Genomic DNA, 18,284 nt, shown 5'->3' with positions numbered 1-18,284 from the left:
TGTCAGTGGGGTGGAGCAATAAATCAATGGATGCTAAATATATAATGTAGGGCCAAGTTTTGCTGACCCTACCTCAAAACTTGTAGGACAATTCAGGTCTTTGAATTTTTCTGTCTAGAACAAAAGCAATTTTCAATCAAAGCAAAAATTGTGATTTTAAGGCATTTATTTTTAAAAAGCACAAGAAGCTTAAATTTTTTGTAAAGTTGTTCACACTGTGCTCGTCAAAGGTTTTCACATCCTGGAACTTATTGGAAACATTTAATAAAAAAAAATTTCAGCTAGTGTTTTTTATTTGAGTGGTTAGACAGGAAGACAGGTCATGAGAGAGGGGAGAGAGATGGGTTAAAGGTCATCAGACTGGGCCTCAAATCTAACAGCGACAGAGTACTGGCTTGTCTTTACCCCTGCTCTAAGATGTTGGAATTCAAAGAAAAGATGGTTAAAATGATTCATAATGTAAATTATGGATCATTAATACAGTATATTTGACTTGGGAGATGGTGAATAGTGATTTTTTTGTTTTCCTCAAGTCATTGACAGCCATAAGCATTGGATTGACATGCTTAACCCAACTAGGTTAGATGCACAATGTAGTATGTGTCCAATAATTGTCACGGGGTGTGGACAGAATAAGGAGAGTTTTGTATAATAAAATGAGCAATAAAACGTTTTGGCCAATTAGGAGGAATATAGGTGGAGATTGATGTTCTTAAAGAAGCATTTGTTACAAACCAGATGATAGAGCATTTGTGTCAAAACTTGCATATTGTTCTGTAAATCAGGGGTGCCTAAAGTTGGCCGGCTTCCTGCATGTTTTGGTTTTGTAAAAACTACCTGGTGGTTGCAACAATCTTTTCAGCAAGTCATTGTTCTTCTTAGGCCTTGTACCGAACCATCATTTTATCCAGGGAGAGAACTAAAACATGCAGGATCCCAGCCCTCGAGGACCAATTTTAGGCACCATTGCTGTAAATATAAACAAACAAGGGAGTATTCATAATTAGTTATGCGGAGTTCAGTTACAAAACCTTTTTTTTAGATTAGCACAGATCCTTCCACAAAAAATAAAAAATTCAGATCATCCCTTCCAAAAATGACCAACCTTGATACAAATGAGTTTTTTTTTAAAAGAATTTTATTAATACTTTCAGTTAAAAGGAACATAATGTAAAAAGCCTTTCACATTAAGAGTTAATTCACAGAACTGTGGCATTTGCTTCAGAAAACAGAAACAAATCTTTAACACAAGGAGAAAAAAAAGCCTTCCCCTGCAATAACAGAGCTCAACCTTGTCAGCATTAAAAGGAACAGTTTTCATCAAGAAATACATGTCTGAGGAAGATTTGTATTAAAAGGTTGCTGCTACATTAGAACCAAACCTCCCCGACATCAAAACTTTAGTAAGGTGGCAAAGCCTTTTTGTTTTAAATATTCTTTGAATTTAAATAAAAACTGAGGATGAAAAGCTTGGCAAAAAGCAAGCAAGTATTGCACATACATCTCCTAGTACCCTTTAAAAATGTCCAAGAGAACAAATAAAACCCAGAGAAGAAATTTATAGCAGAGGCCAGTTAAAGGAAGCAGTTCCTGCTTTGTGCCAACTTTAGATTCTGTACGAACCAGCATTAAAGTTTTACTCCATAATTAAGACCAGTTTTGTAGTTGAATGGGAGTGTTTAGGGAGTGTTGGCGAGCAAGGACAAGAGTATGAGGACAAGTCTTGCTGCCTCTTCTATCCAATTAGTATCCAGAGCTATATTTGGCAGCAGGACTGCTTAGTCTCTAAATGCACCTCTCATTGGCATAGAAAATAAAACAGGACATGAGAAATAAAGACAAACTGAAATATGCTCTCCTAAACCCTACTATTCAATCCATGAAGTAAAACAAGAGTTTTAAAATGTCAAATGCAAAAATATAACTTACAAATAAAATTCCACCATGGTTAGCTCCTCTAAATAATCATTGCCTTATGGAGCCATGAGCAAAGAAATGCAGTAGAAAGCAACCAAATGTACAAATTCAACGACTATATTTCAGCATCAGGTCAACTGATCCCATAATTTACTAAAACTAAAATGACAAAAAAACAAAAACAATCTATGGTGTGTACATGGAGTTTCACAGAGTGACACAGAGCAAACAATACTCAGGAAAAAAAAAAAGAAGCTAGGAGTAATCCAAGCGTGTGGAGTATCATATCATCAGAAATGTTTCTTTGTGAAACTGCTGGTAGGATTTTAAAGTGTTCATAGTGGAGTTTTTGGTGGGTTTATAAAATCTTTACGTATGGTAGAGCTTGTGTTCGTACTCCGTAGTGGAGCAGCTGTGAGGGGAGTCCGTGTCTCTGTGGATGGGAGTGGGAATGCTGCTGCGGTGCTGGTGGTTGTCATTCAGAGTCAGGCTGAGGAGGCTGGTGCAGGTGGGCAGGTAGACGTGCTGCACGTGCTCCACATCCGACCGGCACACAGGACACAGCTGAGGGAAAAGACAGAGCGGCTTTTGACTAAAGGCCCCAGCTATCCAGTTACAGCGGCTTACAGAAGTATTCATATCCTTCACATTTCAATCACAAACTTTAATGCTGTCAGGCTTCAGAAGTCAGTCAATTCAATCTAGATGTAATTCAATCTTGTTTAAAGTAGCTGTTCTGTGAAGGACTCATCCTGCATATTTTAATGTTCCCTCTATTCTTTCTTACTTTATGCTAAATATAACTTGTTGAGGATTACGGCAGACACCAGGTTAAGATCAAAGAATATTTATACATCTAAATGGCTCAGTCAAATTTCAGATGGAATTGATTTGGGAATCTATGGAGAGATTTAATTTGCAGTGTAGCGATGCTCTCCATTCAATGTGGCTGACCTTGTGCCTTTTTGCAGAGAACAGACAAAATTTTCAGAATCTAGATATGCAAAGCTGATGAACACCTCAAATGATTTTTGGCAGTAATGGCAGAATAAGTGGTTGAAGTATTACATCAACAAATTGCTCAGGTCCAAATATTAGAATAGGTAAATATATTTATATTTTGAAATCAAAACTTCTTCTTGTGACCAACCCATTTACGCCTTTAGTAGCTGGGAGAAGCTTTCCAGCTCAGCTAAAGGTGAAGAGATTTGCCTTGCTGCTGTAATCCTTTTATAAGACAAACTCTCTCACACACGCTCCTGCAAAATCTGCCTTCACAAAGACGGGCACTTTTAGCTGATTAAAAGAGGGGACAATCAGGTTGTCAGAGTTTAAGCAAGCCTCTGGATGTTGTTAAAAGCATCATAAAAGGATAATACCAGGGAACTGAAGCACAATTAGAGTCTTTTAGGGAAATTGCAAAATCACAAAGAATATGACTTGAATTAAGCCAAAACAAGCTGAGCATAGATTTCAATTTAAAAGCATGCAAGGGTAAACATACAAATGACTACCTAAAGTTTGTGAACATTTTCTCCAAGTGTGGAGAGGAGTCTCACCTGCAGCTGATTTGCGCAGTTCTGGCAGCACACCATGTGACCGCAGGGACAGAACGCTGCGTCAATCTCCTCCTCGCAGCACAACATGCACAGCAGAGCTTCTTTGAGTTTCTGCAGCCGTTCCTGCAGGGCCCGGCTCTGCTCGCAACTGCTGCAGTCCAGTCCCTTGTCTCGCTGGCTGGCTCTGCTCGGGGAGTGAGAGGGAGAGGAGTGCTCTCCGCTCTCGGAGCGAGACACCAAGTCCGCAACGCCAGCGTTGTACAGAGTACGGCGGGCGTGGTCGTACACTTCCTTGGAGGTTCGTCTGATGTCGAAGACATACTTCTTGCCCACGTTGATGTTTTCGTTGAGGAATAGGGAAGCCAAGTGACCCTTAAAATCTCTGCTGTACTGCATCATCACGGCATTGGTAACTGTATCACACCTGACAAATAACAAAACATGGTTAATATTTAATGGAAAGTTTATGACCTTCATAACTCAAAACTAGTTTGGATTCTATCATTAAAAACTTTCAGAAGGAATATTTATATTTGTCACTTGATGCATTTCCGTTGCTCTAATTTGTCTTCACACATTTACTAAATATGTACACATGGATACTGGGTGCTTAGAGCATTTTTTAGGTGTTTACCACCATTACTTAGATCTACTGGCCTTAAGTAAATCTTCAATTCTGCAGATGGATGACCAATGGATTGCTCACAAATGGCTATGCAAGCACGAATCCTCAGATCAGCAGGGTTCAACATTTTACAGAAACTCTGAATGTTTTCTTGGCATATCACTGACAGCTAAGTCAGGGCTCATCAGTCATGAGCAAAACTGCTTTTGGGACAGTGCATTTATCAAATGTAAATTCATCACTATGACTTTACAGCACAGACTGGGGTTAGATGGTTAAGAGTTGAGCTCCTCTCACCTGTAGAAGGCGTGCGTCTCTGTGATGGCTCGGTACAGACCGCTCGCTGCCCGGTTACTGATCAGTTTGAATAAAAGAACCACGCTGTCATTTGTGTCCTTTGTTACAGTCAAGTAGACACTTTTCCCCGACTGAGTGGCGATCTGGATGATGGGGTAGCTCACTCTAAGACAAGAATGTAAGAAATTATTAAAGCGGGCAATGTCAGAAGTGACATTTATGTTTTTTTAAAAGTTGGATATTAAGAAGGTAAATTCAATAATACTAAACTAGAATGGCAGAACATACCTGTTAACCAAGCTGAAATCCTCTTTACAGATGGCGATCCCTTCTGGCCCCACTCCGATAGCCAGCCGCTGACCATTTGCGTCACGCGCCCAGTGCCACTCCACGCCGTAATGCTCCAGAGCAGAAATGAACTGCAAGGCCTGGTACTCCACTGAGGCCTGGCTTAAACCCTCCAAAGCTTTGTGTCTGGAGATGATGCTGCAGCAGAAACAAGGTGCAGAGTGGTGAGAAAAAAAGTTGGCTGTACTTTAATTACACAAGCAGGTGAAACAAGACTGGCCTGATGAATGCAAGAGTTCAAAGCACACGCTTTTATTAAGCAACCGTCTGCAGTCAACATTTAAACTTATTGAGCCAACATTAACTTACTAAGGTTTAATATTCTTCATAGTCTGTATTTCTACTAAATTTAGTGTTTGCTCAAGTCTATCGCGTAATTATAGAGGACCAATTCGTTTACTGGAATTACAACTTATTGGTGCTTTGATAAAAATCAGAACATCTAATGGATGAATTTTCTGCAGGGCTGTGGCTAAGTGGTTTTCATTCTGTCAATTTTTTGGAGTTAGACATTGATGATGCAGCTTTGAGTATCAACATTTAAAACAACTATTCTGCTAGCTTAGCTTGTTAGACTTGTGTTTGAGATGAATGCTATGAATTGTGCAGATAAATGTTGGTATAAATTGAGCAGTAAAACAGAGCAATGTTCAGTGTCAGTTGATTCAGGCTCTTTAAAAGCTGCAAATACAAAAGAGATACTGTAGTCTGCATAAACACAATGGATATAGCTGGAGGGACAACTGCTGAGGGAAGTACATTTGACTCTTGTACAACAACTTGATTCTGATAGAAAACATGACTTCCCTTTTCACCTAGTTTAAGAGAAAAAAATAGTTTTACAATACAGTTACGCCAGTTTAATGGAGAAAATGTGCAGTAAAAAAATTGCCAGGAGTGATCTGCAAATAAATGTCATCTGATCTTTTGTCAGCTGCTGTGTTCGTTCAAAGCTCTGAATGCTTTTTTTATAGAGACCATGTGGCCAAGTGTTTATCATGTCGATATCTCCTTTCCGTATTGCAAAATTACACAATTAATTTACCATTTGAATCAAACCTTTTACAGATTCAGCATTGATGCAGAAAGAGGCAGATTCATTTCTCCTAAAGCTCTTTTCATGGTTATGATCATTTGCATTTTACATAAAAGGAGTGAAGAACTTCTTTTTATTGTTGTATGCTATTATGCCAATATTGGCTATATTGCCATAATAGCATATTACCTTTTACTACCTAGATTTCAGTAGGTCTTCATAAATTTAGAGTTGGATTGCATTAAGTTTGTCAGACGAGTGTGTTGTACCTGTTGATGGTAGCAGGGTCGGGCTCCTCTCCACACAGCTCTGAATACCAGTACTGGGCTGTGTTTTGATTGTAGTCCCCAAATTCTGCTTGCGCCAGCAAAGCGCTTAGCTCCTCCGCCTGCTCGAAGCACATGCGCAGGTGTCCATTGTGGAGGTCTTCTTTCACATGCATGAAGAATAGATGTCTGTGGAAGACAAAAATCATGGAGAATATGAACATGCATGCTATCCATATGCGTCATAACTTAACATTTATACCTCTACACAATTAATGGTTCAGTTTCACGTCGCAACCTATTTCCACAAATACTCCACAGCATGGTTAGGATGACATGTTAGGAAGCAAAAGACTTTCCCTAGTTTCACTTCTTTAAAATGGCATTTTTGGATCGTGTGGCTGCTCTGGCTGAACCATTATGGAAAGCAAGTTGTACATTTGAGGGAAGGAACAAAGTACTGCAAGAACACCCACCCTCCACTCATGATGACTTATTTCACCATGAGGGGGAAAAAAGCCCCCTCATGATGAAATACTTATGAGGGGACTCATTTCCCCTCATAAGTCTTTCACATATGTATTTTTGTTAATGTTAATTGCAACTTACATCAAATCAAATACAAAAGTCTACAGTGCATGCTGTCAATATTTGGGCAGGTTTCACTTTCATGAATAGCATTAATTCAGTTTGGCACAGAGGAATCTTCCATATGATCCTATAAGCAGCAAACCAATGATAAACTGAATCTTTAGCTACAAATCACAAAATTCATAGAAATTACACTAAAGCTATTTTACTTTACTTTCTGATTATGTACCTGTGCTTTGACCAAGGGATGCTGCTTAGGCTCATTCTGCTTTAAACAACATGCTAAAACTATATTTTTTATTCACAATTTGAGGTCACTGGCAGTCAGAACAGCTGGTACAGTCTGGGCTGAGTACTCATGAGAACAGCATGTTCTGGAGTGGTGATGGAAAAAACAGCCTCTTTTTCAGAAAACAGTGGGCCCTTCCATTGTTTTCAACCACAAGACGTGAAGTCCTCCATCTTCCACCTGCAGGAGGCAATACGTAAATGAGAGCAACACCCTGACTGACTCACTCCTTGCAACATAAGGAAAACTGACCTCAAGTAGCCTCACATCCATCAATCAGATAACCTATGTCACAGTGACCTAAAGAGGATCATAAATCTGTCTCAATCAGACTTCTACTTCAAAAACCTAACCCATGTGTCGTATTGCTAAATATTTTTCTGTTACAGCTTGTTGCAATAGACAAACAGTCTACTGAAACAGAAAAAAATAACCGCTTTATTTTTCAGCTAAGAGATGCCCCCCTACCTCAGGCTGCACGTCTCTTTGAAGCATGATATGCTTGGCAACATTTTCATTTGAACAAATAAGGTCATACTGTGCCTGAAGATTTTTAAAGGAAGTAGAAAAACTAACATTTCCCACATTGAATTCTTGATGTGGGAGTATCACAGGAATGGTTCTTTTAACATTTTCTTTACCATCCTACAAGCCCACACCTCGTGACAAAAACACAGGCAACGTGTACAGTTTGACTTTGCAACAAAGACACACCTCAACCAACACGCAGAGCTTCCAAGCAGCATCAACAGCAGCGGAGTCACACAAACAATGTCAGCACACCCCAAACCGTGCTAGAGCCAGACTGTAACAACTGAGCCCCCATGGCTGACTACCCTCAGGCATAACAAACAGGGCTTTGATATGGTGTTAAACATCCCATTCCCTCCAACACGCAAACACTGGACTCCATTGTATCAAGCCCAGCAGGCATCATGTGATGGAGCGCCGCTCATCAGATACCTGCTTGATGCAAACAATAGGGCCAACCTGACAGAGTTTACGACAGGTTGCTGGTAAAAAAAGGTAACTACAGGGCAAGCTGCTGAGGTTACTCTAGTTCACAGGGATTGGCAAGGTTACTACTGGTCGTGGAACAATAGGGTTTCGTTTCAGGGAACTGTGCAAGAACAGGTTTATCTGACAAACAAGCAGTCAATTAACTATGCTTACTGTTTAACTTCTGCATCATTAAGGTCCCCATTTAAATGGGCAGTTGGGCACATGGATAACAATATTGTGCAAGTCTTGTTTTTTATTGCCAATAACTGTTTGGAAGAGGACATCAACTTTAGGTTGGACAGCAGGTCACCATGCCTTGTGGCAGAGATTACTACTGATAGCTGTTCCTGTTTAGCTTCCATTAAAAAAAAAAAAAAAAAAAAAAAAGATGCAATGTGGAGGAAGCAGAGCACATGAACAAATAACAGGACACATACAAGGAAACTTAACCCACAGACAGTGAGCCATCTTTAAGAAATCACTGGCTTGTCACATCATCAAGACTCCCCATGAGTGTTATGAAAACATCGTGTTGATCCCAAATAGACTTGGAATAGATGGTGCAAGTCCATATCAGATTGTAATGTAAATATTTTATGATTTACAAGCACGAACAAAATTGCAGAGGAAAGGATAAAATAAAAAGAACTAGGATGCCATAAGTGGTTGTTCTGTTGAGTTATAGTTACATAATTTCTCCAGTTAAATCGTATCGACTTCCATTAAGTTGACAACTGCACAGCTTCTTGTGCCAGAACCAGGCTGCCTCAGCACCTGTCAGGGTCAGCCACACACACAAGAGCACAGAAGAAGTGTCCACCGTCTACATCCAACACATGCTGATGGTCAATTTCAACATGTGGTCCAGACAAAACTGACAAAACATTTCTGTGCCACAAGCCTTTACATTTTGAGGATGCATGTCTGTAAAATTATTTTCCAACCACATTCAATCTAATTAAGTTAAAACGCCTGTAAATAATGAGTGACTCATCCACCAAACTTGTATGCAAATGAGTTTATCAGCAGCCAGGTTTCTTCCCTTTATGGCTCAGTCCTTATTTACAAGATCAAGAAGCAATGTTCAAACAAAAAAAAAACATGTACACGTGTACTTCTAACACAGAGACATAGCCTTTATTCTCCATGCAAGCTGCAACACAACAGACTGAATACCAGGAAGTCTGCAGAGACCAAAGTCTCCTGGCCTACTTCTACTGTATTATACTGTTTACAGCACAATCTTCTATCCTTTAAGGAGATAATGCATAGTTAAAGTTTCAAGAAGATTATTCATTTGCCAGAATTACACTTATTAAAAACTACAAAAGATATGCAACAATTTAGATATTTTAATATTTAGAGAGTTCCGGACGCCTAAACTTTGGCTTATGTCAAAACCAGTACAAGTAGAGCCACATTTAACACATGGTTTTTGGACTGTGACATTGCTCAACAAAATATGTTCCTCTGTACTGTGACTTAAGCCGTAGACTCCTTACTAACCTATAATCTTAGTAAGCTTTCTGTTTTTAAAAGCAGAAAAACTGCAAAAGATATGTGCAAGTTTACAAACTTTTCCCAAAATAGTTTTTACTTTAGTGTTTCTAAAAACTGCATTTCAGTCTAAAAAAGTCACTCTTGTTTTCTGTGCCTACCGAGTGTCATACTGAAAAAGTCAGTTCAACACAGGAACAAAACATCCCCACAAACTGAAACTCAACACCACAGCTTTAGAGACTGCTCTACATTCAGCCAATCAGCATTAGAGTTTCCGACCTCACTGGTTGGACTCCCAACAATGTGGTTTGTGAGCTAGTCAAATAACTTGCTGCCAGCAGCTACATGCAGCGAGGTTACTCTCAGTCAATGACCTATAGTTACCGCGGCTCGACATCTTCTGGAAAACTTGTAGGCGGACTGTGAAGAAACTTGTAAATGAACAGTTTAACATGAAGTAGCGCCACATTAATTCCGGGCACTGAGTTTAACACATGCTCTTTTGGACTGTGACAAACTGAGCTGAAAACCACGTAGCAATTAAACAAAAAGAGTTTGCAGGCTAAACCGCTTGGGTCCCAGGCTAGTAAAACGATAATTACAGCCGAGCACAGACTCCGAGTTGTGGTGTTGAATAAATACCTCTATCAGCTCCCAATCCAGGAGAATAATGAGTAATGCAAACTAAAAGTAAGTTAGCAAAATGCTGAAGAAATCTGATGAATTTAGAAGCATTTTCAAACATAATGAAAACACATTTGACTGCTTTGAGATTTTAAAATAAGTTGATAAAATCGTGTTTGTGACACCAATTTATTTTGAGGAGATAAATTTAGAAAATGTTTCACTTCCATTAAAGTATTTAAAAACAATGCCAGAGACTTTTTGGCATGACACTAGATTTATCTGGCTTTAAGACAAAAGATTAATGCAAAATTCCAGCTTCACTACCTTTTGCTGGACTCTGATCAGCTGTCTCAGAGAAGGATAGAGTAGTTTATATTAACCAATTTGAAAAACAGTTTCTAATCCATTTCCAATAAAATGTGGTCATGTTACATTTGTTGTATGAAGGTAAGTTTGTGGCATTTTTATTAAAGTGCAAGAATCTCATAACAGCATGTGCCTGCTTGATCCAAACTGCGCTATCCTGTCTCTTTAGTGTATTTTGCCAAAACACACAAACAAAAAACTAGACAAAAAAAAAGGGGGAAGATTTCTACTCAGATTAATAACCTGTCACAAGACCAAAACCCAGCAGAGGGAAAAAAAAGAAAAAAACTTTTACAAGAACAGATTGTTGTCTTCAAGTCATCTGAATAAGTTTTGCTTGTTTGAGGTTATATAATAGAAGAAACGCTGTCCTGTGACAGTTCTAAAATACTTTCACTTTATTTCAAGATAAAATTATTTTTAATTTGTGAAGTCAACAGTTGTGTTACTACTTTGCCCTTGCTAGAAAGCCTATAGAAAAAAACATTAGTTTTTTAGGGGTCTAGTGATTGCATGATCAGAATGCTAAATGTGACCATTAATGAAGGGAAAATGATTAACATAAAGCTCAGCGGCCAATAGTAAAAGTTTAATGACGCAAATAATGGAGGTGATCAGTGATGGTTCTGAGCTCGTGCCCTTTAACCAGAGAAAAGGAAATAAAGTTATATAAGATTTTTATATCGCCATTTTTTTTTCTTAGTCAAATATGGTCATTACAAAGCAGCTGCATGTTTGAAATGAATTTACAAAAGGAATTCATAAGAATAAAGGAACCACATTTGTAAAAAGTGCTCAAAAACAACCATAAAATACAGATTTATAAATACTGCTTTCAAGAATGGAACAGAAAGAGTGGCTTAAAGCGAAAAGCTCCAAGGGTTAAAAAAAAAAAAAGTGGATGTTGAGAATCACAGCTGCATCAGAAGGATATGGATATGACCCAGTGGTGGCAACAGAGGGAGAAAAAAAAAAAAAGGCAAAGTCTGGCAGGTTATACCATCAATACAGAAAAATAAAATATGTACATATGAACAACTCCACAATGAAAAAGGGCAATACCATGAACATCACATCATCATGTTTCCCGGCTCAAGAAACTCAACCAAATGTCAAATTAAGAGAATAAAACTGCCAACTGCTTGCACATTAAAGTGACCTGTGGAGCTTTACGTGGCAGCAAAGCACACAGCGGCTTATATAAGCAGCTTTATGTGATGGGGAGCGTTACGCAAGCGGGCATATTAGAAGGGTGTAACAGTAATGACCATCCATTCCACGATAAAACTGGCTCCGTCAATAAACTCCAGCAATGTCTTTTGCTCTCGTGCATGCACATATGGGAGAACAATGAGCACGCCACTTTATGCTCATGACAAATCAGTCATGAGCATGAAGTGGCAATATTTTCCCACAAGATCACAAAACTGCAAGTCCCCCACAGGCTGGCAAATGTATTACTTCCTGATGAGTCATGTCTACTCATCCTGCCGTCAGACCAGCTCATGCAGAGAAGCACTGCAACCGAACTGGGTGAAAGGTGACATCTGTAGCTCTAACAGGAATCACACCCAATAAACCTTTAAAACTACTGGATACACAAGTTGAGCACATTTCCAAAAACAAAAGTACTGTATAATTTTTGCATCTATAGTTAGAATAAATGTGCACAAATGGAACAAGACTTGCAAAACATTACAGATGAGAATCGCCAATCATTAATGCATTTCAATTAAGAGCACGGCCTTCATGTGACTGGCATCACTGTCATGTCTTTGTTTTAACAAGCCAATTATCCATCCCCCATCCTCTCAGCCACAACCAGTGGTCAAGATAACCACTTCTAATCTAGTGGAGGTCAGAGCACAGGCAGCCAAGTGTCCTCTCCTTCCCCCTCACTTTCCCTTCCTCTCTCTTCAAATACTGCCAAATATGGGCCAGAGCAAACAAAGACAATGCGGGGTGAATGAGACGTAGTAGTCGGCAGGTGTCAAACAGATACAAATACGACCACAAAGAGGAAACTAGATATCCTTGAAGAGGAGAAGTAGGAAAAGGCGAGTACAAAAGCCAAACAGCTACTAAGGAATCGCTCCAAACAAACAACGCTTGCGTTTGGTTAACCATAAAGAGGAACACTTTGCCGATTTGTTTCTTCAAGTGTCCCCTTGGTTCATAAGAGTTTCAGTTTTGCAATATGGAACAGTCAATAAATCTTGCCAAGGAAATTAGTAAGGGGAAATTTTAATCTTGAGTCCCTTGTAGTTTAGTAAGAAAATTGATGAAAGTGAAAATATTAAAAATAAACTCAATTATTGAGGCATATCTGCAACAGTGACATTCCTGTAAAAACAAAACCTGTGTGAGAAAAAGTCTAACACTGGTCTTTTTTTTTTAAAACCATATGTCTAAGAAAAAGGAGGTAAAACAGAGACCTTTTGTCTTAACAAAAACGACCACAAAAAGTTTTTTTTCAACCTCAATGGAAGTCCTGGCTGCCAGTGAGCCCAGAGGGTCCCTGGGGAACATGCAGAGAGGAACACACAATCCCAGAGCTGCTGGATCACATTTCCAGGCTGGCGCTCCGTCATAATGACCTATAGTAAACCCAAACCGGCTTGACAGAGAGGTTACTAAAGGGCACTTCCAATGCGTTGGAAACAAAGTCATCAGATTGTGATCTGGTTTGTGTTTTTCCAGCACTCAGTTCTCCCAACATTGCTAGTCTCACCAGGTACAGCTGTGTTTAAAACCATTAGGAACTTGCACCAAGAAAAACTTTTTTTGTATCTCAGTACAATTTTGAATAGAAAAATTCAAGATGATTTGGACATTTCAGTCATGAAATGTTCATGCCGCAACAAAGATAATCAGCGGTACCTTGTCTGTTCCTGTAGGATGAGATGGGGCTCCACAAAAAACTTGACTCGCAGCCTCAGCCGGCAGGGTGTCACGTTATCCATCTGCTGGCAGATGCGGTTCCTCAGATTCAGCCACAAATTCTCTCCTTTGCTGCCGGTAAACTGCAGCCCGAAGTAATCCACTTCAATTATGCCCAACTTTCTGCAAACCTGCAGAGAGGTAAAGGAAACTCAGTCTAAAAAAAAAGGGAATTTAGGCTAGAAAATACCAAGAGAGTCAAACAACCAAAACAACATAAAGGAAATATTGAATAGGCAAGAAGAGAAGATGGGCAGGGCGTTTATTTCTAAGGGATTACAACAGCTGGAACACAAACTTGAATCCTTTCAAATCTATCTCACCCTCAACTGCAGCATGGATGGCCGTGTTATTACATAACTTCTGGCAAACATTTCTAGAAAGCCTGGAGGCAGAGATAATACCCATTTGTTACCCTCAGCAAATTGGGAATATGCCCTGCATACAAAATAAAACCAGCATTTCATTTTAGTAGCAGTAAGACCAAAACTACTGCTCCAGTGATGGAGTTTCTTTAGCACAATGGGTCTAAAAACATCATCAAATGAAGAACCAGATTTGTGATTCATTATATTTTTACCCTCACCAACTTTACAACATTAGATGCAATGAATTTTAATCTGTGCATCTTTTTTAGTCGTTGCAATACTTGTGGCCAAAACTGGTAAGCCAAAGAGAAATGAATGTTAATTATAAAATTCTGCATGCCTCTCTCTATGAACAGACGCATGGAGAAAAAAAGTTTTTTTTTTATTCAGACTTATGATTTATACGAGTTCCTCCTTTTTCTTAAGATGCTTGTATCTTATAGTTAAAATTAAAAATCCCAAAATTAAAACTTTAAAGTACTCCTTAAATTTAGCCAAAAGCTTTTTCTTTTAAACAGAAAAAAGTTTTAGTCCAAGTCTCAACTGTGAAAAATAAATTCTTGAAGGATAGAGTTTTTAGAAGATAGATTTCAAAACAGCTTAATGTGAAATGTAAAAAAAAAAAAAACACATGCCAAAACGTGACAGCTGAAGAGTGATGAACCCACTAAAGATAAATAAGGAAAAATGACTCGATTCTTTCCATGCAATCACGCAGCAGTAAAAGGGAACTCAGTTTCACCAACAACATTAACCATTTGATTATTAGTTAAAGCAGGAATCAAAGTTCCCAAGTGTTGAATAGCTTCAGCATACATTGAGGTTTGCATTTAAAGCTAGAGACGAAGATGGAAACCAATAGATTCATGTCGATGTGCGACTAATGTTCAGTCGATCTCGTTTTGTTTCATGTGCACCAACAGAGCATCAGGTTGAGTGACGCTCAAGTGCCGTGCGCAGCTCGCAATGAAACACAATGACCTATAGTTACCTCTGCCTAAGCCATCTGTTTCTGGCAATACAGGAAGAGACTTACTGAAGCTCTAGCATGTTTAGATACCCACGGAAACTAACGTTTACAAAGTAAATACGAAATAGTTTCGCTTCGTCTTTGCAGGGGCTCAATTAACATTTGTTGTTACGGCAGCTGTAATAAATACAATCAGCATCTTCCATGCTTCTTAGAAGAAAGCTTGCTGCTTAAATAGCTGATTAGAATTCTTAAAATAAAGTTAAAAAACAGTGGAGAACTTAAAGCGTCCCGGTTCAAACAGCAGCTTCGGTGATTTGTCTGATAGAAACAGTGAAAGAGACGGAAAGACAAATATTCTCCGTCCATATATCTGAACATTTATGGGGTTTTTTACTCGGAGTCTAACCTTATTAAGACAGTCTTCTCCGTTCGCCTTCGCGTCAACTTCCACTTCCATCACCACCGAGTCCGGACGAGTAACGTGGCAGAGCATTTTGGCTTCGTGTTTTGTCGTCTTTGGTGCGCCACGCTTTAAACCAACAAAACGAGTCTCTTGCCCTCTTTAGAAACCCTCCACATCAAGCCGTCATCACTTTCCTCTCACAGTTCTCTCAGCGTGACTAATCTTCACCACCAGCTGTATGAAATATCAATGAAATGCCCCCGGTAGCCCCGCCTACTTGAAGAGCATCCAATCACAGACGGTTTATTGTAACTTACGGAACTTCTGTTAACCAATCGGAAGCGTTGTTACATCCGCAAATTGGACGATGAAGTTGAGCTCTTGTTTGAGAGGCACTGCGACCTCTTGTGGTGGTTTGGTTGTATGCAACCAGAGAGCTTTTATTTATGCACACCTGAACTTAATAAATTAGACATTTCATCACGCCAGTGCACTTCAGGGTAAGTTTAATGGCTTTCCATAGATTTTTATAAATAATGTAGAGGATTATGACCCAGAAATAGCTGCAATACTAGTGGGGAAACTTTCCACTTCACCTGTTTTTTTTATTTTTTTGCAACTCAAGGCTTTTATGAATATTTAATTTCCGCAACTTCTACATCAGCCACCCACTATTCACCTTCTTATAGAACTCATTTGTTTTTGCAAAATCTTTTACTTTACAACATCCTATTCTGAAATTGATATTCTTAACTTAATCTTATCTATAAACAAAGATTAAATACAAAATAAATCTGTCAAGCATTGAGCTGGTTTGTGTAGTCATGAGGAGAATTTAAACATGCTAAAAGGGCCTCCAACCATGAAGCTTAAGTGTTGCTAATTTGAGCACCTAATATTTATGTGACCTTATTTCAATATGTCTTCTGCCCCCAATGCATCCACAACAGCTACTGTTTTATCATCTATTATTCAGCAGCTCTGTATTGTGATGGAGGCAAACTTGGCAAGGAAAGTGAAGAGAAGAGCAGCCATGTACTTTAAAACCAAGGAAGGCAAGGTATTCAGCCAAGCTTATCGTTTGTTTGCCAGAGGACAATTTAGAGCGAGGGCAGCATGCCTTTCCGATATGTTTGCACTCTTCCACCGCTGCATTTTGGAGTGATATGTATATAATAAGAGGAGACTGAAGGAAAAATACCAATGATGTTTTAGCATTTAGCAACAGCGCCTTGCAAAATAACTCCTATCCCCTTCATTTAGCAGAATTGTGAAATGGAAGGAAAACATACTTCATTGTTGTTAGGACCAAAGGTATTCATTCAACTTCAGCCCTCCAGGGCTGATTCCTGCAACTTTAAAATTTCTCTTCTTCAACACACCCAGTCAAATAATCAAGTCTTTATTAGGTCTTTGTAGAATTCAACCTTTTGATTCAGGCTGACTTGACCAGGGACTCGTCTAAAAGTTGCACAACACAAACCCTTGGGAACCGGAGTTGAAGTTTAGACCTTTTTACTACATTTACATCTACAATTCTTTTGGAGTACATTTCTATTAGCTTTGCACTAATAGTCATTTATGTTATTTTCCCATTCATCTGCAAATTTGATAAAGCTCAAAAAGATTGACTGGAATTCTCCTGCAAACATCAATTTCGTAGTGTTGCCGTAGATTCTTATCTGAATATACGCTCCAACTTCATCTGGGTCATTCTATCACATGAGCTTTGATCTAAAGCATTGTATTGTACCAGTAGTGCATGGACTGTGGTTTTGATCTGAAAAATGTGAGACAGATTGGTCAACATAAAAGATTAGCTTGAATAATTCCAGAATCTTGCGAATTAGTGTATATTAAGGGAAACTAATTAGTTTGCATCAAATCAAACTGTTTCAATCTTGAAAACTCAGTGTTGACCAAGATGACCATGTGTTTACTACTGCCTATTTTACAGCAATAAAGTAAACAGTGCAGCATGTTTGTAAGTTGCTCATGGAAAGGGGGTCGGAGGGAGTGTGAATGTTAGCAGGACACGCAATGTTTGCTAACTGGTGTAAAACTAAAATAGCCATTCTACCTTATATGGGTTTAGCAAAACATTGGCAAATGTTATGCTTTTTTACAAATTTGTCATTTTCTTTTTCGATTTTTGTTGTTCATATCTAAAAACTCTTTCTAAAAGTGTACTTAATTGTCAATCATTTGTGTTAGCAGAGTAGAAAAGTATTTACAAATTTAAGATTTTATAGAACATACTTGGTTTTGAATAAACATATTGGCCAATGAGGTAGATTATCTGTTCTACCTAGATAGTGTTGGCATTTTCTGACTTCAAAAAGTTGCATAAACTGATTTCAACAGCCTGAAATCAGTAATGTCTAACTGTAATTTTACATGCTTTGATCTATGATAGTCTTATTACATGCATGTTCCCATCCTCTGTGTTTGAATGGTTAGTCATTCTGGTTCCTTGTCTGTCTGCACAATCCTCCTCAAAAAGGAATTAAGCAACTTTATCAACTTCAACACATGCATCTTTCCCAGTATGATAAGGTCAGCCAGCATGTGGTCTATAGAGACTGCTGCCCTGAGGTGACATAAGTCTGCCGATGGAGAAATGTCTGAGCTGGCATTATAGTCATAAATGGAATAGGAGAACAGTGAGTCAAAGTCCACCATGGACCTGGGACCTTATTCCGCTGGCAAATGGCACACATACTCGCATTGTATTACTACGTTACGAAAAACTGATCCAGTCATCAGTTTTACAGCATCTAAGCCTTAAGAATTCAGAGTTCAAGGCTCTTATCAAAGTTAGCCGACTCATGTTTCTGATTCAAGTGTAGCCAGGGGTAATATAAGGCGTCATGAGTGCACAGGTAGTTTATTTCTGAAATATATTGACCAGAAACTATCGTTCCATTTGAAGAAACAAAGTGAAATGCAATATGCTTAAGTTAGAGGATTCCAAAGTGCACTCCGGAATCTCCTAATCAGTGCGGATTTGGTGCTGATCCCAATGGCAACTTTTTTGGCACCTGGAACTCTGCCACAGGCAGTTAATGTAGATGAAAACTGGATTTTCTTTTTTATTAAGTGAAACATTTTTACTAATGCATTAGAATCTTAACTTGGAACATGTATTCATGCTTTAATAAGAATGCTTTTTGATGT

General features: G+C 38.8%; 1 protein-coding gene across 1 annotated transcript; it reads right to left on the bottom strand.

Annotated features, from left to right (window-relative positions):
• Positions 1-1,113: 1,113 nt before the first annotated feature.
• Positions 1,114-15,328, bottom strand: mylipa (myosin regulatory light chain interacting protein a). The gene is made up of 7 exons (XM_055053744.1): positions 15,111-15,328; positions 13,304-13,494; positions 6,052-6,237; positions 4,687-4,884; positions 4,399-4,563; positions 3,477-3,900; positions 1,114-2,481 (listed from the first exon to the last, which is right to left on the bottom strand). Exons 1-7 carry the CDS (start codon positions 15,195-15,197, stop codon positions 2,287-2,289), a joined length of 1,446 nt encoding a protein of 481 aa, XP_054909719.1. The 5' UTR covers positions 15,198-15,328; the 3' UTR covers positions 1,114-2,286.
• Between the last annotated feature and the right edge of the window lie 2,956 nt (positions 15,329-18,284).

The sequence above is a fragment of the Poeciliopsis prolifica genome, unplaced genomic scaffold (assembly GCF_027474105.1).
Source record: "Poeciliopsis prolifica strain line A6 unplaced genomic scaffold, Auburn_PproV2 SCAFFOLD038, whole genome shotgun sequence".
Taxonomy (NCBI): domain Eukaryota; kingdom Metazoa; phylum Chordata; class Actinopteri; order Cyprinodontiformes; family Poeciliidae; genus Poeciliopsis; species Poeciliopsis prolifica.
This window is presented reverse-complemented; position numbering and strand designations above follow the sequence as displayed.